The sequence below is a fragment of the Leopardus geoffroyi genome, chromosome B3, assembly GCF_018350155.1.
Source record: "Leopardus geoffroyi isolate Oge1 chromosome B3, O.geoffroyi_Oge1_pat1.0, whole genome shotgun sequence".
In the NCBI taxonomy this organism is placed as follows: Eukaryota; Metazoa; Chordata; class Mammalia; order Carnivora; family Felidae; genus Leopardus; species Leopardus geoffroyi.
Window position 1 is genome coordinate 104,808,151 of NC_059337.1, and position 20,527 is coordinate 104,828,677.

General features: G+C 43.0%; 1 protein-coding gene across 1 annotated transcript in view; it reads right to left on the bottom strand.

Moving 5' to 3' along the window:
- Positions 1–456: 456 nt before the first annotated feature.
- Positions 457–20,527, bottom strand: part of SLC35F4 (solute carrier family 35 member F4) — a 250,186-nt gene continuing 230,115 nt past the window's right edge. Inside the window, exons 5-8 of the mRNA XM_045451089.1 lie at positions 15,803–15,928; positions 13,613–13,805; positions 9,922–10,011; positions 457–903 (exon numbers count right to left, since the gene is read on the bottom strand). Coding sequence (XP_045307045.1) covers positions 662–903; positions 9,922–10,011; positions 13,613–13,805; positions 15,803–15,928 — 651 coding nt within the window. The 3' untranslated portion in view covers positions 457–661. The remainder of the gene's footprint in view (positions 904–9,921; positions 10,012–13,612; positions 13,806–15,802; positions 15,929–20,527) is intronic.

Below are 20,527 nucleotides of genomic sequence, written 5' to 3' on the forward strand. Positions count from 1 at the left end.
AGTTAAAATTTATTAGAAATGTTTGCTCATCTGCAGAACACTCGCAGAACAAGTTAATTGCAATCCAAGGCTTTACTGTATTTGTAACCACTCTTATTCTCTGTACTTCTCTAAGCACACTGGAAGTACACACTAAGGCTTCTATATTTTCATTTTCATTTTTCCCAGAGTAGGTCTTGCATATAGAAGGTGCTCTTTTGTTAGTCGTCTAATTATTTTCCAACCTTAAAATTTGAGGCTTTTATTGGACTTAAATATATATAAAGTGTGTATCCTTTTCATGTGTTTTCCTCTTACGTCATTTTCTCTGATTGAATGAAAATGTCTTAGTTCCTGGTGAGGGTAAGGTCACGATAAACTCATAACTTAGTAAAATCTCATGTTTTCAGGAAATTTTTCAAATTGGGGGGGAGGGGACAATTCCCTCTGAAACAGAAGAAACAGAACTAAGATGGATATGTTTTCATAAAAAATTTTTATTATGATAATTTACACCAGTTCCTTGATAAGCATATAAATGTAAACTTTTATCATTGGATTTGTTTCACATATGACTTATCCAAATTCAGAGTTAATATTGTCATTTGAGTGTACCGGTAGTGAGAAAATTTTATTATATTCACAGAATATACATACACGTGCATTCAAAATGGGTCCCTCGTTAAGCCAGTGGTATAGACACTGTCCCATTGGCCCTGCTTCTGCTCCGCAGATGTACATTGGAATCAGTAATGTCGTCCACATGCTCCTCACTCTTCTTTTCCTTCAGGCTATTGATGAATCTGAGGGTAATTTCATCCCACTCCTCTGGCAAGAGCATCAGCAGAAACCCAATGCAGATGATGATAGTAGCGGCCAGGCGGACAACATTGAATATCACCTCCTGCTTCAGGAGATCCACAGCTAGGGAAGAAAAATCAAGCCGCAGTTTATGACTGTTTCGAAGCTTCTTTGAGAACAAATGACCAAAGTCATTGCTATTTCTAGAAATTTCTTTCTTTAATTTTTAAAAATTTGATGGGGGGGTTGGAGGTGAGGGGCAGAGAGAGAGGGAGAGAATCTTAAGCAGGTTCCATACTGAATTCAGAGTGCAATGAGAGGCTTGATTCCACGACCCTGCGATTATGACCTGAGCCAAAATCAAGAGTCGGACACTCAACCGACTGAGCCCCCGCCTCAAGGTGCACCAACTACTTCTAGAAATTTCTAAAGTCTCCCTTGTTCTTTCAAGCTCGTCTTTCCTTTCTCCATATCATTATATTGTTCCCTTTGTTTGCATTCTGTTCCTTCTCTCTAAATCAGACTCATCTTTTTTTTTTAAATATATGAAATTTATTGTCAAATTGGTTTCCATACAACACCCAGTGCTCATCCCAAAAGGTGCCCTCCTCAATACCCATCACCCACCCTCCCCTCCCTCCCACCCCCCATCAACCCTCAGTTTGTTCTCAGTTTTTAACAGCCTCTTATGCTTTGGCTCTCTCCCACTCTAACCTCTTTTTTTTTTTTCCTTCCCCTCCCCCATGGGTTTCTGTTAAGTTTCTCAGGATCCACATAAGAGTGAAAACATATGGTATCTGTCCTTCTCTGTATGGCTTATTTCACTTAGCATCACACTCTCCACTTCCATCCACGTTGCTACAAAAGGCCATATTTCATTTTTTCTCATTGCCACGTAGTATTCCATTGTGTATATAAACCACAATTTCTTTATCCATTCATCAGTTGATGGACATTTAGGCTCTTTCCACAATTTGGCTATTGTTGAGAGTGCTGCTATAAACATTGGGGTACAAGTGCCCCTATGCATCCGTACTCCTGTATCCCTTGGATAAAGTCCTAGCAGTGCTATTGCTGGGTCATAGGGTAGGTCTATTTTTAATTTTCTGAGGAACCTCCACACTGCTTTCCAGAGCGGCTGCACCAGTTTGCATTCCCACCAACAGTGCAAGAGGGTTCCCGTTTCTCCACATCCTCTCCAGCATCTCTAGTCTCCTGATTTGTTCATTTTGGCCACTCTGACTGGCGTGAGGTGATATCTGAGTGTGGTTTTGATTTGTATTTCCCTGATAAGGAGCGACGCTGAACATCTTTTCATGTGCCTGTTGGCCATCCGGATGTCTTCTTTAGAGAAGTGTCTATTCATGTTTTCTGCCCATTTCTTCACTGGGTTATTTGTTTTTCGGGTGTGGAGTTTGGTGAGCTCTTTATAGATTTTGGATACTAGCCCTTTGTCCGATATGTCATTTGCAAATATCTTTTCCCATTCCGTTGGTTGCCTTTTAGTTTTGTTGGTTGTTTCCTTTGCTGTGCAGAAGCTTTTTATCTTCATAAGGTCCCAGTAATTCACTTTTGGTTTTAATTCCCTTGCCTTTGGGGATGTGTCGAGTAAGAGATTGCTACGGCTGAGGTCAGAGAGGTCTTTTCCTGCTTTCTCCTCTAAGGTTTTGATGGTTTCCTGTCTCACATTCAGGTCCTTTATCCATTTTGAGTTTATTTTTGTGAATGGTGTGAGAAAGTGGTCTAGTTTCAACCTTCTGCATGTTGCTGTCCAGTTCTCCCAGCACCATTTGTTAAAGAGGCTGTCTTTTTTCCATTGGATGTTCTTTCCTGCTTTGTCAAAGATGAGTTGGCCATACATTTGTGGGTCTAGTTCTGGGGTTTCTATTCTATTCCATTGGTCTATGTGTCTGTTTTTGTGCCAATACCATGCTGTCTTGATGATGACAGCTTTGTAGTAGAGGCTAAAGTCTGGGATTGTGATGCCTCCTGCTTTGGTCTTCTTCTTCAAAATTACTTTGGCTATTCGGGGCCTTTTGTGATTCCATATGAATTTTAGGATTGCTTGTTCTAGTTTCGAGAAGAATGCTGGTGCAGTTTTGATTGGGATTGCATTGAATGTGTAGATAGCTTTGGGTAGTATTGACATTTTGACAATATTTATTCTTCCAATCCATGAGCAGGGAATGTCTTTCCATTTCTTTAAATCTTCTTCAATTACCTTCATAAGCTTTCTATAGTTTTCAGCATACAGATCTTTTACATCTTTGGTTAGATTTATTCCTAGGTATTTTATGCTTCTTGGTGCAATTGTGAATGGGATCAGTTTCTTTATTTGTCTTTCTGTTGCTTCATTGTTAGTGTATAAGAATGCAACTGATTTCTGTACATTGATTTTGTATCCTGCAACTTTGCTGAATTCATGTATCAGTTCTAGCAGACTTTTGGTGGAGTCTGTCGGATTTTCCATGTATAATATCATGTCATCTGCAAAAAGTGAAAGCTTGACTTCATCTTTGCCAATTTGGATGCCTTTGATTTCCTTTTGTTGTCTGATTGCTGATGCTAGAACTTCCAGCACTATGTTAAACAACAGCGGTGAGAGTGGGCATCCCTGTCGTGTTCCTGATCTCAGGGAAAAAACTCTCAGTTTTTCCCCGTTGAGGATGATGTTAGCTGTGGGCTTTTCATAAATGGCTTTTATGATCTGTAAGTATGTTCCTTCTATCCCGACTTTCTCAAGGGTTTTTATTAAGAAAGGGTGCTGATTTTGTCAAAGGCCTTTTCTGCATTGATTGACAGGATCATATGGTTCTTCTCTTTTTTTTTGTTAATGTGATGTATCACGTTGATTGATTTGCGAATGTTGAACCAGCCCTGCATCCCAGGAATGAATCCCACTTGATCATGGTGAATAATTCTTTTTATATGCCGCTGAATTCGATTTGCTAGTATCTTATTGAGAATTTTTGCATCCATATTCATCAGGGATATTGGCCTGTAGTTCTCTTTTTTTACTGGGTCTCTGTCTGGTTTAGGAATCAAAGTAATACTGGCTTCATAGAATGAGTCGGGAAGTTTTCCTTCCCTTTCTATTTCTTGGAATAGCTTGAGAAGGATAGGTATTATCTCTGCTTTAAACGTCTGGTAGAACTCCCCTGGGAAGCCATCTGGTCCTGGACTCTTATTTGTTGGGAGATTTTTGATAACCGATTCAATTTCTTCGCTGGTTATGGGTCTGTTCAAGCTTTCTATTTCCTCCTGATTGAGTTTTGGAAGAGTGTGGGTGTTTAGGAATTTGTCCATTTCTTCCAGGTTGTCCAATTTGTTGGCATATAATTTTTCATAGTATTCCCTGATAATTGTTTGTATCTCTGAGGGATTGGTTGTAATCATTCCATTTTCATTCATGATTTTATCTATTTGGGTCATCTCTCTTTTCTTTTTGAGAAGCCTGGCTAGAGGTTTGTCAATTTTGTTTATTTTTTCAAAAAACCAACTCTTGGTTTCGTTGATCTGCTCTACAGTTTTTTTAGATTCTATATTGTTTATTTCTGCTCTGATCTTTATTATTTCTCTTCTTCTGCTGGGTTTAGGCTGCCTTTGCTGTTCTGCTTCTATTTCCTTTAGGTGTGCTGTTAGATTTTGTATTTGGGATTTTTCTTGTTTCTTGAGATAGGCCTGGATTGCAATGTATTTTCCTCTCAGGACTGCCTTCGCTGCATCCCAAAGCGTTTGGATTGTTGTATTTTCATTTTCGTTTGTTTCCATATATTTTTTAATTTCCTCTCTAATTGCCTGGTTGACCCACTCATTCGTTAGTAGGGTGTTCTTTAACCTCCATGCTTTTGGAGGTTTTCCAGACTTTTTTCTGTGGTTGATTTCAAGCCTCATAGCATTGTGTTCTGAAAGTATGCATGGTATAATTTCAATTCTTGTAAACTTATGAAGGGCTGTTTTGTGACCCAGTATATGATCTATCCAGTGGATAGATGGATAATGGAGAATGTTCCATGTGCACTCGAGAAGAAAGTATATTCTGTTGCTTTGGGATGCAGAGTTCTAAATATATCTGTCAAGTCCATCTGATCCAATGTATCATTCAGGGCCCTTGTTTCTTTATTGACCGTGTGTCTAGATGATCTATCCATTTCTGTAAGTGGAGTGTTAAAGTCCCCTGCAATTACCACATTCTTATCAATAAGGTTGCTTATGTTTATGAGTAATTGTTTTATATATTTGGGGGCTCCGGTATTTGGCGCATAGACATTTATAATTGTTAGCTCTTCCTGATGGATAGACCCTGTAATTATTATATAATGCCCTTTTTCATCTCTTGTTACAGCCTTTAATTTAAAGTCTAGTTTGTCTGATATAAGTATGGCTACTCCAGCTTTCTTTTGGCTTCCAGTAGCATGATAAATAGTTCTCCATCCCCTCACTCTCAATCTAAAGGTGTCCTCAGGTCTAAAATGAGTCTCTTGTAGACAGCAAATAGATGGGTCTTGCTTTTTATCCATTCTGATACCCTATGTCTTTTGGTTGGCGCATTTAATCCATTTACATTCAGTGTTATTATAGAAAGATACGGGTTTAGAGTCATTGTGATGTCTGTATGTTTTATGCTTGTAGTGATGTCTCTGGTACTTTGTCTCACAGGGTCCCCCTTGGGATCTCTTGTAGGGCTGTTTTAGTGGTGACAAATTCCTTCAGTTTTTGTTTGTTTGGGAAGACCTTTATCTCTCCTTCTATTCTAAATGACAGACTTGCTGGATAAAGGATTCTCGGCTGCATATTTTTTCTGTTTAGCACATTGAAGATCTCGTGCCAATTCTTTCTGGCCTGCCAAGTTTCAAAAGAGAGATCAGTCACGAGTCTTATAGGTCTCCCTTTATATGTGAGGGCATGTTTACCCCTTGCTGCTTTCAGAATTTTCTCTTTATCCTTGTATTTTGCCAGTTTCACTATGATATGTCATGCAGAAGATCGATTCAAGTTACGTCTGAAGGGAGTTCTCTGTGCCTCTTGGATTTCAATGCCTTTTTCCTTCCCCAGTTCAGGGAAGTTCTCAGCTATAATTTCTTCAAGTACCCCTTCAGCACCTTTCCCTCTCTCTTCCTCCTCTGGGATACCAATTATGCATATATTATTTCTTTTTAGTGTATCACTTAGTTCTCTAATTTTCCCCTCATACTCCTGGATTTTTTAATCTCTCTTTCTCTCAGCTTCCTCTTTTTCCATAACTTTATCTTCTAGTTCACCTATTCTCTCCTCTGCCTCTTCAATCCAAGCCGTCGTCATTTCCATTTTGTTTTGCATTTCATTTAAAGCGTTTTTCAGCTCCTCGTGACTGTTCCTTAGTCCCTTGATCTCTGTAGCAAGACATTCTCTGCTGTCCTCTATACTGTTTTCAAGCCCAGCGATTAATTTTATGACTATTATTCTAAATTCACTTTCTGTTATATTATTTAAATCCTTTTTGATCAGCTCATTAGCTGTTGTTATTTCCTGGAGATTCTTCTGAGGGGAATTCTTCCGCTTGGTCATTTTGGATAGTCCCTGGAGTGGTGAGGACCTGCAGGGCACTTCCCCTGTGCTGTGGTGTATAACTGGAGTTGGTGGGCGGGGCCGCAGTCCGACCTGATGTTTGCCCCCAGCCCACCGCTGGGGTCACAGTCGGACTGGTGTGTGCCTTCTCTTCCCCTCTCCTAGGGGCGGGATTCACTGTGGGGTGGCGTGGCCCGTCTGGGCTACTTGCACACTGCCAGGCTTGTGATGCTGGGGATCTGGCGTATTAGCTGGGGTGGGTAGGCAAGGTGCACGGGGGCAGGAGGGGCAGGCTTAGCTCGCTTCTCCTTAGGTGATCCACTTCAGGAGGGGCCCTGTGGCAGTAGGAGGGAGTCAGATCCGCTGCCGGAGGTTTGGCTCCTCCGCAGAAGCACAGGGTTGGGTGTTTGCGCGGAGCGAGGAAGTTCCCTGGCAGGAACTGGTTCCCTTTGGGGTTTTGGCTGGCGGATGGGCGGGGGAGATGGCGCTGGCGAGCGCCTTTGTTCCCCACCAAACTGAGCTCTGTCGTCCGGGGGCTCAGCAGCTCTCCCTCCCTTTGTCCTCCAGCCTTCCCGCTTTCTGAGCAGAGCTGTTAACTTATGACCTCCCAGACGCTAAGTCGCGCTTGCTGTCGGAACACAGTCCGTCAGGCCCCTCCGCTTTTGCAGGCCAGACTCGGGGGCTCTGCTTGGCCGGTGAGCCGCCCCTCCGCCCCGGCTCCCTCCCGCCAGTCCGTGGAGCGCGCACTGCCTCGCCGCCCTTCCTACCCTCTTCCGTGGGCCTCTCGTCTGCGCTTGGCTCCGGAGACTCCTTCTGCTAATCCTCTGGTGGTTTTCTGGGTTATTTAGGCAGGTGTAGGTGGAATCTAAGTGACCAGCAGGATGCGCGGTGAGCCCAGCGTCCTCCTACGCCGCCATCTTCCCTCTCTCCGCCGAGTCCCTCCCAGACTCATCTTTCAAGGCTCATGTCATCTCATTTAATTACAACTCTGCAGTTTTTATTTCTTGAAACTTTTCGTCTGTGTCCCTTCACACTTCTCCAGTTTCATTGGCCGCTGAAGATTTTTTCAAATGAGCAAAGCTTTTTAATATCTATGTCTTTACACATGCTGTTCTTAAAAATTTTTAATTGAGGTGGAATTCCTATCAATTAAAATTAACTATTTTTTTTAAAGCTTATTTACTTTGAGAAGAGAAAGAGAGGGAGAGAGAGCATGCATGTGCGTGAGCACCTGTGAGGTGGAGGGGGATCAAAGAAGGAGAGGCAGAATCCCAAGCAGGCTCCACACTGTCAGCACAGAACCTGATGTGGGGCTTGATCTCACAAAGCATGAGATCATGACCTGAGCTGAGATCAAGAGTCAGATGCTCAACTGACTGAGCCACCCAAGCACCCCTAAAATTAACCGTTTTATTTTATTTTATTTTATTTTATTTTATTTTATTATTTTATTTTTATTCATTTTTGAAAGACAGCACAAGCAGGGGTGGGGTAGAAAGAGAGGGGGACACAGAATCAGAAGCAGGCTCCAGGCTGCTTCAAGCGGTCAGCACAGAGCCCAGCGTGGGGCTCGAACCCACGAACTGTGAGATCATGACCTGAGCCGAAGTCGACGCTCAACCGACTGAGCCACCCAGGCGCCCCTAAAATTAACTATTTTAAAATGAATTCAGTGGTATTTTGTACATTCTCAATGTTGTACAACCACCACCTTCATCTGGTTCCAAAACATCTCTATCACTTCAAAGTAAAACCCATTAAGGGGCACCTGGGTGGCTCAGTGGGTTAAGGGTTCGACTTCGGCTCAGGTCATGATCTCTCAGTTTGTGGGTTCGAGCCCTGCCTCGGGCTCTGTGCTGACAGCTCAGAGCCTGGGGCCTGCTTCCGATTCAGTGTCTCCCTCTCTCTCTGCCCCTCCCCCGCTTGTGCTCTGTCTCTATCAAAAGTAAATAAACGTAAAAAAAGAAATTAGAATCCGTTACCCATTTGTTTTGGGAATGGGAATCTGCTGTTTGGGAATATGCTGTTTGTTTCCATGGATTTCCCCTTTTAAGGGATTTCGTATAAATGGCATCATACCATATGTGGCTTTTTGTGTGTGGTTTCTTTCACTTAACGTGAAGTTTTTGAGGTTCAACCATGTGGTAGCATGTATCCATACTTCGTGCCCTTTTATGGTTGAATGATGCCCCATTGTATCAAGACTTGCTTATCAATTCATCTGTTGATGGACATTTGGGTGCTTTCAGCTTTTGGCCATTGCGAGTATGCTGCAATGGCTATTCATTTACAAGCATATTTTTGAGTCCCTGTTTTCAGTTTTTCGGCACACGTAGCTAGCAGCGGAATTGTCAGTCATATGTGTTGTGCTTTGTACAAGCAATGCCCTTTCCTTCTCATATCCACACCATCCAGCTAATCTCTCCATTAGCTCTCCCTTTTGGCTTCTTGCAGGAAGCTGGCTGGATGCCCTTCCTGGGTGCTCTCAGAGCACGCATTACATACATTCCTCTATCAAAGCAATTCTGTCTCTACATCATATCTACTCAATTCCTTTTGTCTCCCTCTCTCCACCACATGGTCTTGAAAGCGGACACTGTGTCTTATTCAGGATCTATCACCAGCATTAGGCACAGTTCCTGGAACATCCTAAGTGCTCAGCGATGCTTTATTGAATGAATGAATCCCTGGATGAATGAATGATCTTCCATGATAACTCCACTCCTTTCTGATATTTCTTTCCTCTGAATAACTTATAGTCCCAACAGTCTGTCTCACACAATTTGGCATTTACTAACAAATGGTACGTGGAGTTGTAAGTTATTTCATATATATCGGTCTTACTTTCCAAATTCAGTGAAAGTTCCTTTGGGAATGTCCAGGGTGTTTTGTTGTTGTTGTTGTTGTTGTTGTTTCTTTTACAGTCTTGCGCATAGTAGGTGCTCAGTGAACACTTGCTGATTGTCCTGGGGGCAAAGAAAGCTGGGTACCCGAGACTTGGAAAAACAGAATTTTACAGTTGGAAGGACTGTACAGTCTTCCAAATCACTCCCTTTCATTACTTGTTCCACTGACAGCTTTCACTAAAAGATTACTCTGGAAAAACAGCTTCTCTTCTCATCCCTGAAGTGAGTCAAATTGCCTTTTCATGTATCTGTTCCAGAGGGCCATCTGCTCTGCCCCCAGGAGAAGCTTCTGCAGCTCCCCATGGATAGTCTGATGGGGAGCCAACACCCTGTACATTTCCTACACTTTCATTAGTGACGTTTACTTGAGAGTCCTATGCTGGGACGCCTTTTGTTTCCATAGGACTTCCTCTAAAAATACCACAAAATTAGGTTGTCAGGGAGATTACATGAAACCCAAATGATACATTTGGTGTTTCATTCTAAAAGCACGACCAAGAAAAAGCAGTGTTTATAGCTGCAAATTTTAAATCTGCTGCATAGTTATTCTGTTGTCTGCCACCTTCATGATATTTAAAAACATCTTCTCAGGCAAAGGACATAATTCACAATTGCTCGAAGAAACAACTCGGGGTGTAAAAGGAACATGAGCAGAGACTTATTTGCACATGTCGAATCACACCAGTACCTGCATTTCCAGGAACGCTGAGCACTGTCCCAATGGAGATCAGGATTGGGTATGTCAGCACCACGCCGACATTCACCAGGATGTTGAAGGCTGTAAAATAATGGAGGATACAGAGGATGAAAGGAAATTGACACGCTGGGCTTTTTCCCTCTTAACATAATAGAACCGATGTTTTTGCTAAACGTGCCTTCTAAACTTGTCCTCACCTTTGGTCAATTAATCCTCTAATTTGGGAGACGGATGTAGGAGTTTCTCGATTGAAGTAGTCCTATTCTTTTTTCTCCTCTGCCACCTTGGCTGCCTGATCTCTTGCCACTTGGCTGGCAAAGGGTGTACGAAGCAATTGCAAAGCGGTGAAATAACCAATTCACTCCACCGCTTATTAGCACTATAAAGGTAGGTTGGGGCCAGCCAGAGGTTGAAAGCAGACTACTGATTGAAGTTTGGGCTTTCTCCCTTTAATGCTTTGCTCTATTATGCCATATTCCTGGATAACTAACAGGCTCTAGTGTTACTACCCAAAGGAAGATCTATCCAAGGATGGCCTATGCTGTTTCGTTCCCTCTCTCTTGCAGTGGGCATCATGCAGGCAAACAAAAGTGTATTCTGTGTAATGCACAGAACCTCAGGGACCCTTTCCGCATCCCAATTTGTGCACAGACTACCCAGGGGCAGGTCTGCAGAACCAAAGGAAGGTATAACTAGATACGTTTAATTAATATCTTTGGGTCCTTTTAGTAAAATATAAAATCGGTTAAAATAATCCTCTACCTCCCACAAAAATGATCAAAACTCTAGGTTTTCAAAAGAAAAACAATGATAAGCCACATAGAACTGTTTTCATAGATTTCAATCCAGTGTTTGTTTTAGGGTTGAGAGAGGTGAGTGTTAACAATTACAAATTGTCCTCAGTTCAGAGAGATCTCTATGTAACTGACTCAACCATGTTGCCTGTATCTCTATAGAACCAAAGATGGTTCTAGAGCCACTCCAGTCAGGACAGCGTTTACTCTTCCATTGCTATCTATAATGCCTGCTTTAATTAAACCCACTAACTTGGTTCTCTGGAGTCACTTGGTAGTTAGAGACAGTGGGTTTGACTTTCATAAAACTTGGACTCCTTCATAGTTACCATACAAGAGTAGTGGCAGTCAAGGCGGAGGACCTTCCTACGTTAATAACTGCTCCTCCTTCCTGGCATAGCCACAATGGGAATGACTATTCCCGTACCTCCACTCTCTCCTCAGCCTCAGGGAATAAAATATAGCACATTCTAGCAGGTCAGGAATTAGTTAAATTCTACACAGATGCTGCTGAACTCCGGAACTGCATTTTTTTTTTTTTTTTTGGCCGAACTGGATATTTCAGCAGATTGAAAGTATTGGTATTTGGGTGAGAACTGAGTCCTGCTCACTCAGCAAGAAGGAGGTGGTTTCACCAAAATGCGTGGTCTGTTTCTAACTTGTTCTTTAGGTAGCACACTTACTTTTCTGCCACCCTAAGGACAAGAATATATAAGTCAGTATGTTATCTGCAGCACGGGGCCCAGCCCAAATGTAAGTGGGACTCGGACGTATCAGGGAAATTTGGGTGAAGGCACTCCCTGGCAGATAGGCCCAACTGTGAGAAGGAAGGAGGCACAGTGAGCCTAGGCGAATAAAAGCTGTAGTTACGGGCAATGTGGACGGGTCAGAGGACCACCTGCTGTTCGTCCAGCCCAGCTCCAACCAGGTAGTATCTGGTTACTATGGAGAAGAGAGGGATCGAAACAAAAACTTAAGAACAGGAGCCAGGTGGCTCAATCAGTTAAGCATCTTGATTTCGGCGCAGCTCATGATCTCACAGTTCATGAGTTCAAGCCCTGCATCTGGCTGTGCGCTGACAGTGCGGAGCCTGCTTGGGATTCATTCATTCTCTCCCCCTCCCCATCTCTCTCTCTCTCTCCCTGTCTTTCTGCCCCAACCCCACTCATGCTGTCTCTCTCTCAAAATAAGTGGACTTTTTTTTTTTTTTTTAAAGAAGAAGAACAGAATCAGTGAAGTTTGTAAAACACCTGGGGTGTGTAACACAGTCAGGAGAGAGGCTATCGCCTCATTTTGTCACAGAGCAGCTTTGGCACAGGGAGGACTGCAGAGCCCTGGGGAAGGGCTGGGTGGAGCAGCTCTAGTTCTGGGTGATGCTCTACCCCGTGGAGTCTGGAGACCATGCTGCTTGGTGGAGACCTGGTATCCTGCCGGCCTGGGTGATACCCAGCCTGAGCCGGGCTTGTGTAGAAGCATGTGTTAGACATGCCAAGGGATATGTGTTGGTGAAGGGCAACTTGGCAGCAAGCTGGAGATATGTGTACACAGCTGGGGCCAAGAGTCAGTAAAATTTAGATTATGACTGTTCCCAGCTAGATTGTTTTGGGCCGGGAAATTATCTCGGCACTTTTAATTAGGATGCTTGGGTCTTAAGGGAAGACTGCTATTGATTTCTACTTAATTTAGCAGAGGTTATGGAAGGTCGTAACTCCACATTTTTGGACTTCAGAAGTAAAATTCAAAGGACCAACATGACTGATCGTTCTCTTATCTAAGACCTCCCCTTAGGGGCCTGGGCCAAAGCAGACCCAGTGTCTATGTGGGAATGAAAACCAGGTCATGTTTGCCTCCCGGGAGTTATAGTGCTGCTTCAGATTATGTCACCTTGACAAAGAAGGTCAGCTGAGGGTTGGCAGATGTCCTGCAGGTCAAGTGCGGTGGGTCAGTGGGGACTAGATGGAGGGGGCTGTCCTTAGGAAGGGTGAGGAGAGAGGAGCAGGATGAAAGCGATTTGGTTCTGATTAAGGGGACACTGAGTCATTTAGCGGTTGCTGTTGTTCAACTGCTTGGGGCGGGAAGAGCAGGCTTGTTATTTTTCAGGTTCCTCTTAAGTCCAGTGACAGAAGCAACACAGCTAGAAAGTGGGAGCCCCCTGGTTGCTCAGGTGAAGCAGACTACCTTGAGTTTGGGGAGTTTTGAGAGAGAACATTAAAAAGTTCAAGTCAATTGGCCATTGACTAGGCACAGCCTCCTTAGCAGGGAGACCAAGTCTAATTCTGCCTTCTCCTCTTGCCTGCTGAGGGCTTCCGATCTCAAATTCATGCTCCACACACAGCCAGCCTGTGTGTGACTAAAATGTAGATGTGCGCCTGTCACCTCTGCTTAAAGACCATTAAGTGGATTTTAAGTCCACTCCCCTCAATAGCTTTCCAGGCCCTTCATGACCTGCTTCCTTCCAGAGGTCATCTTCTTCCTTCCTCCCCATTCTTCCTGTACTTGGTGCGTCAGCCATTTTGATCCATTCTGAGTTCCTTGAATACACCATCTGTTCTCTCCCTCTGCCTGATGCACCGTGATCCACCTGGGACACTGTAACATCATACAGTATGCCATGAAGAATGGACAAGGCTGCTTTAAGACCAGTGGTGATCAGAGTGCCCTGGGCCTCCAGCTCACGTCTTAACCCATGGGAGGTATACCGGTTGAACAGCTCTGATCTAATCAAGCCATAGCCTGCAGAGGACCTTCTAACCATTAACCAACCTTAGATAAGTTTGGAAAATAGAGGACAAAGGTTCCCAAGGGAATAACCCTACTATGATCATTCATCTATCCAAGGAAATGTCAAGTGACATAGGGAATGGAAGGCAAAACCCGGAGCCACTTACCCAGCCACAGCCCGGCCATCCCACAGAGATAGCCCCACGGCAGAGCTGCAAATGAGGACCAGTGTTCCACCTTGGTGAAATACAGGACGACCGGGGTGAAAGAGATGAAGATTAAATTGAAGAAACCCAACGTGGAGACAAAGTGTGCCGCTTCACCAAAGTTGGCACTTCCGAGAAACATCTTAAACAAAACCTGGATTGGGAGAGAAACCCCTTAGCCACACAGTTAGAGACTTTGCCAGAGCAGAAAGGCAAGTTCTACACAGTGAGCTAACCAGCCCAGAGTTTACCCTCTATTTCTCCTCATCCCACCACCTCCATGGCGCAAAGTGGACTGTGAATAAGCGATTAAAATGCCCTGCCGTCTTCACATGACACAGCAAAGGCCACAAAATGAACTCGTGCTGTTGGAAACTGCTGCAAGTCCTGTACTCTGTTAGCACCGCCCTCAGTTACGGGTATAGGGTGAATGGTAAACAAGAGTGCACGCGAGCCCAGGAGAATCTAGGATTGAGATGCCATCAATTCTTCCCTTCAGGCATGGGATGCATTTTACCCTTATTTCGACAGATACCGAAAACTAAATTAGACAGAGAGAGCCTGTCATTACGTTGTTGAGAGAATAATAATGGTGCCTTGGATTTATAAGCACTTTCCTCTCTGAGCTTAAGACACGTGCACAAATACTGTGTTTATTCTTCAGATTAAAACGATTTTTTTTTTTTCTGGATATAAGTCTGTGTACAGGGGAAGAAGAGAGCCAGGAGATGTCAATGGCTACCATCAAGTTACGTTGGGCTGAGGAGGGGCTGGGCCTCTAGTCCATACTTCTTGACTTTATAACCCTTCTGCTTCCTATATGAATCCTCAAACAATGTCGAAGGGAGCAGATCTTTCCAATGGTGCCCATATGGTTTTATGCATGTCAGCAAATATTACCGCTCCCAGAACGAACACCCCTGTAGCATGGTCAGGAGAATTGTCTCCATGAGATAGCCATCCCAGTGACACCGCAATTCCAGGCATGCTTTTAATGTCAACTGGACTTATTATTTTTGCTCATGAGAGACTTAAGAGGACTTGACCACGTGCTGTCCTTTGGTCACATCAGACACCTCAGTGGGGTCTCAGTTGGGGGCAAGTTAGACGCCAATGGCAATTGAGTGAAAACTTGTCAAGCTTGTCACAGAATCAGTGGGCCAGGAAATGTCAATATGGAAATAGACTCCGTGCCTTCAGAGCCGCGGTGTTGGCGAATAATCAGAACAGGCATCCAGGAGGGATGCAAAGGGCGTTTTCTGCTTTTCACAGAGAATCTTCTCATTGAAACACCAAGAGAGGTGAAAGTGGAACAGGGCTTTAGCTACATCCCGAAAGCAGGCTCTGACAAGTGGAGCTTTGGGGATAACCTTTTAGATCTGCTCTCTCAGTCCTTGCTTCTGAAGTCAGGGGCAATGACTGAATAGATTTTCCACGGATGGCAGGCGGCTCCAGTGGAGAACGAGCGGTAAGTACACAGTGCAGACCAGGAGTATCCATCAGAGAGGAGAGGACATCCTTCATTTCGCTAATAACCGGAGTTCCTGTGGCTTGGGGTTAATACATGGCAGTCGACTCTCAAGTGACAGCTTGTTTGTTCTTTTTAACACCTCATTGGAGTTAAAATAAGGACGGTGGCAGTTAAAGTAAAGAAATTTAAGAGCAGAATGGTCTTTCTCTGCCCCCGCTGCAACCAGTTGATTTCTGAGGGGCAGAGGCAGGGAGCATGGGCTTTGGAGGTGGCCAGTGGGAATTTAAATCTTGCTATCACTTCCCATCTGTGTGGCCTTGGGCAAGTTATTTAATAGTTTTTTTAATTAATTATTTATGTATTTATTTTTATTTTTTATTTTTTTAAACTTACATCCAAATTAGTCAGCATATAGTGCAACAATGATTTCAGGAGTACTCCTGAAATCAAGTTATTTAATCTTTCAAACCTCAGTTTCCTCATCTGGAAAGTGGGGATAAGTACCTGTGCCTCATAAGGGTGAGTTAACACAGGTGAAAATTTCTGGCAAGTACTCAGTAAATGGTACTTATTCTTATTTAAGCCACATTTTCCCCCCCTCTAGCCAAGATTTTCTTTGTCCTGCCTTCATTTATGACTTAAGTCTAAGCTATGACTACACAAAAAAGTGCATGACATACCTTGTATAATGCAGACGTAGAGGCTGAACCCACTGCAAAGGCCACTCCTATGATCGAATCAGTGTGGAAATTATCTGCATATGCCATCATGACAATGCCGGTAATGGCCATTATTGCGGCAACTATCTGTCAAATAGAATGCAAAGGAATTAAAAAAAATTGATGCCTCCATATCTCAGAGCGAGCCATTGAAGACTTCATGAGAGTTGCTAAATGCTTCCTCAACCCCAATTACCTCTTGTACGTCGCTGTTTCAATGTGAGAAGGGTCAGTATTAACAAGAAATCAGTATGCTCCTGAGACATCCAGGCAGAGAATATAAAAGCTGCTCCCATTCTAATTAAGGGTTAGTAATTTTAGTGTAATTTTTTCGCTCAACTTCCCAGAGATTAATATCCGTGTTGGCGAAATGAATTTCACAGGAAATCACTCCAGAGCATTTTCATCTATACTGTATGCTTTTTCTTCAAAACAATTCAGCATACGTTTTAATCAGCTCCTTGGATCAATGCATGGTTTTGAAGATCAACACATAACCAGGACTTGATTAGGGAGACCTAACATTGATGCAGCTAAGAGGCAAAATTTAAGCCACGGGGCGGGGAGTGGGGGGAAAGGAAAGCAAATCATCTCTTATAGTGATTTACAAGGAGTGGGCAGAGTTTTCACTGGTACTTGGAATGTCAAAGGGAGACTCGTTCTTCCTTCTTTTTACGTGCGAATTAAACCACAAAAAAGATAATTTCATCTCATTACTCTAGATCATTAACCGCACAAATTTGATTGAAATCATAATGGTACTATATTTCGATAGGATGCTTGAAATATTCAAAACAGGAGTCCACTCCCTTAGTGAAATGCTGATTTACATCTGTTTCTTAAATGATCTTGAACTGATTCTGCTGGAAAACATTTCAAAGCTATAGTAAACAGGAAAATAACAGGCCCTAGAATAGGAAACAATACGTCATTTCCTTGTGAAATAGTCTCACTCACTTTTAAATCAAGATGCAACTTTGCGAGAAATTTATAGGTTACATGGCAGTTAATTTTGTTAGGTTTCAGTTCTGAGTATTCCCAAGTAAGTCAATTCCTCCGTAGAGAGCTTTTCCACGTATGTGGGGTTTTTTTGGGGCCCTTCTGAATATTAGTGAATTATTTATTGCAACAAAATGTAGATCTTCAACATGTAACCATAGACTTGCTCCAGGCCAGCGCAGAGTATGGTGGCGATGACACGTTATCGTTTAGATGCTGCTAAAGCAATTCTTTTGTTAATGACCACGAAAAGCAAGTGCACTGTTGGTTTCAGACCTAGCTTCATACTAAAGCATCTTTTATGAAAAACAGCAGGAGTACTTGAGAACAGACGCTGACATGTCAGCAGTGAAAAACCGTCTTCATAAAGCGTTTTTCCGGGAGGCTGCTTGATGGGAGGCGTTTCTCTTGCTGAGTGAATATCGTATTCTCTAAAGCTCCCAGGCATGTGTTCTAGTTAGACCATGCCTCAAACTATAGGGAATAGAATCTAATACACACACCATGAGATGTCAAGGAAATTTTCCAAACAAGAAGTAATAGACTCATAAATAAACATGGTGTAGGGGTTATCTAGACTTAGAAATTGTGTGAGGGTTATCATTTTCTTTGATTTGGGGATTTATAGTTCAGCCAAGGACTTGCAACAATCCTTTGGGCAGTCTGATTTCAGACAAATGAAAAGTCATGTTAGACACTGGCATTTTGTTTTTGTTTGTGTGTTTAAATAATATTCATGGGTCGAAGTCTTCAGGTGCACAAGTAGATTTCCCTCATAAAACTGAATTTGCAGGACAATAAATTTGAATTGGTATTTGTTTTCTTTCAGCCAAGCATCAGTTGTGTTTTCTTGTTCACATCAAGATGGGATTAATAGAATACAGTGTTAATTGTAATGAACTTTAACATGATGTACTGTTTCATATTTAAAATTATCAAAATTATTGTATAATCCATAATATTTGGGTTTAGGCAACTGTGCATAATATATAATTCTGAGTTTAGGGAATTATGAAAACAAACAGCCCATACAAAATAAAATAAAACACAAAAACACTGTCTAGAAAGTGATGAACATTTAACACTAATCACCCCCCGGCTATGACTTCAGTTAGGAGCGCTTCCTTTTCTGAGTCAGCCTTTAGTAAAAATATATATGCTTAGTATGTCTACTATAAGTATTCCCCAGATAGAAATTGGGTATGGAGAAAGATGATAAATTTTATAGCAATTCAAAATTATAACTATGATGAGCCTCTTAAAGGTCTCCATTACATTTTATATTCAAGTGCTTGTGGAAATATTAGCCAGACCACTTAAATTGACATTATCAATTACGCCAGTGTTTCTTTCAATTGCTTTCATGGAGAGAAGCATTTTTCATGTCGCAGGGCTGGACAATGTGGTTAGTTAGGTTCTACAAGCATGAAAATCTGAATATTTGAGATGTTAGAAAAATTCTCTTCTATGGTATGAACAGTAATTGATAGGTTATATAGGTTTGCTGTGAGGGGGGGGGAGAAGATAAGCTAAATTATTTTCCACATTTTTTTACTTAAATCTCACAGCTAATAGAACATTTTCCGTGGCTGCGTTTTAAGAAATGTTCAATGTGCTTCTTATCTACAGAGTTGGAACTAAAGGACGAGAGCTCAGCTAATCTAGGAAATGCAGGAAAATGCTGGGTGGAAGGCTCAGTGGAGTGGTCATGCAGATGCTCCCACAGTGGCTCTCCTTGGCACCACTGGTTAATTGCAGAATAAATACTATTCAAATTTCCAGAGAACAAATAGCCTCAGCACAGATCTGAGTCTCAGACATCTTCAGAATTCACCAGTTATCAAGGAAGGATGAATAGTCTATTCTTTTGAATAAAAGACATAAAATGACTCTTCTCGGGCTCAGGACACTGGAAATGTGCCTGCAGAAAGCCAGTGCCTTAAATACTGTGTCGGAAATGCGCGTGTGTGCACATCCACATGGTGACAGCCACAAAAATGCCTTTGAGCCCATTAGCATCCGTATGAGGGACGCTTCTGCTGAAAACACACCATTTCATGGCGGCACCTGTTTGGCTTCAGAAAAACGTGGCTCTCCTCACAATCTATTCCAGTTCCAGCCCTCTAGCCAACCAGACTTGTTCTGAGTAAGACAGAAAATGCACCACTGCCACGACCTGAATCTGCTTTGGGTGAGAATGTTCGTAACCATAATGACCATAAAACTGCCAATGCCTCAGTTTCAACTTTGGAAACCTCTCAGTCCCCTCACATCATGGTGTGCCCATCTTGGGTGGGGGGTGGGGAGGGGAGTACCCTGCGGAAAAGAATTTATTTAGTCCATTTTCCCAGCCTACCTCTTCAGGGACATTTCTTCCTGAGCCAGCTACCTTCCTTTGCAGGCTCAGCCCCCTGTGAGAGCCTCCCATCAACTTTCAGGGCTGATCAGAGGGGGACCATGAGGCTGTTTGAGTGTGTTCCTAAAGCCCAAAGAGGGCTTTCGAGTAAACATTTGATACTCTCACCGTGGTATATACCACATGCGACCCTGCAGGAAAGCTACGTTTCTGTCATCTTTAAAAGAATTCGTAGATAAATAGCTAGAGATAAAAGCCAGAGAAGCATCTGGCTTTTGCCTGTTTTTATTTCCCTGTATCGTCATTTCTTTCCTTTTTCGTCTCGGGCCCTCAAAAACCACAGGCGTCTGGCCCTTCTCTTGATCTCCGTGAGGGTTTACCAGCCTCATTACTTCGCTGTGTTTCTCATTGACAAAATGGCTTCCAGAATTATTATTTGAGTAACAATATCAGTTCTTCTAGGGTTCAGGGTATTGAGATGAAGCTTTAATTGCTTCTCTTTCTAATTGCAACTGGAATAGCTTTCCTCAAGTTGCCTTGTGGTTAACTCTGTTTCTAAGGCTGGGTGAGCATGGAGGCGTTTCACTGGCTCACGACGGACCCCTGAATCCCGAGACTACAGCAGCCTCTAGAATGGAGGGCCTCAAAGCGACACTGCTGGCAGGACTGTTCTCAAGTTCGAGACTAAAGGTCGGCAGCTCAAGGTGGGTTACACGTTAATAGCTTGGCCAGTGAGACCTGCACTGATGATCATCCTTGTCCTCTCTGAGTACATTTTCTTTCTATCTTTTAAAAAAAATGTTTCTTTTTTACTTATTTTTGAGAGAGAATGTGTGAATGCAGGGAAGGGGCAGAAAGAGGGGAGCACAGAGGATCCAAAGCAGGCTCTGTGCTGACAGCAGAGAGCCTGATGAGGGGCTTCCCAAACTGCGAGATCATGACCTGAGTCGAAGTTGGATGCGTAACCCACGGAGCCACCCAGGCTCCCCAATAGAGTCCATTTTCAAGGAACTGGGACTATGCAGAATCCTTCAACTTGTCCGCATGCTACATTTAAGGTTCCATGAAGGTGAACCATCTGTTTTACTCAGATCCCGTGAAATTGGACAAGAGTTGAAGTGTGAGAAATGAAAGAGGTGGGCAGTATATAGCTGTACAGATTGTGTGTGTGTGTGTGTGTGTGTGTGTGTGTGTGTGTGTGGGTGGAGGGTGCCTGGGGGCCTGGGGACAGGTCCAACTCAAGGAGTTCAGAGCCCCAAACCAAGACTCCCACGCTCCACCCCCCTACACACACATCTATTTTTATATGAATAAAATCTGTCTGAAAATGA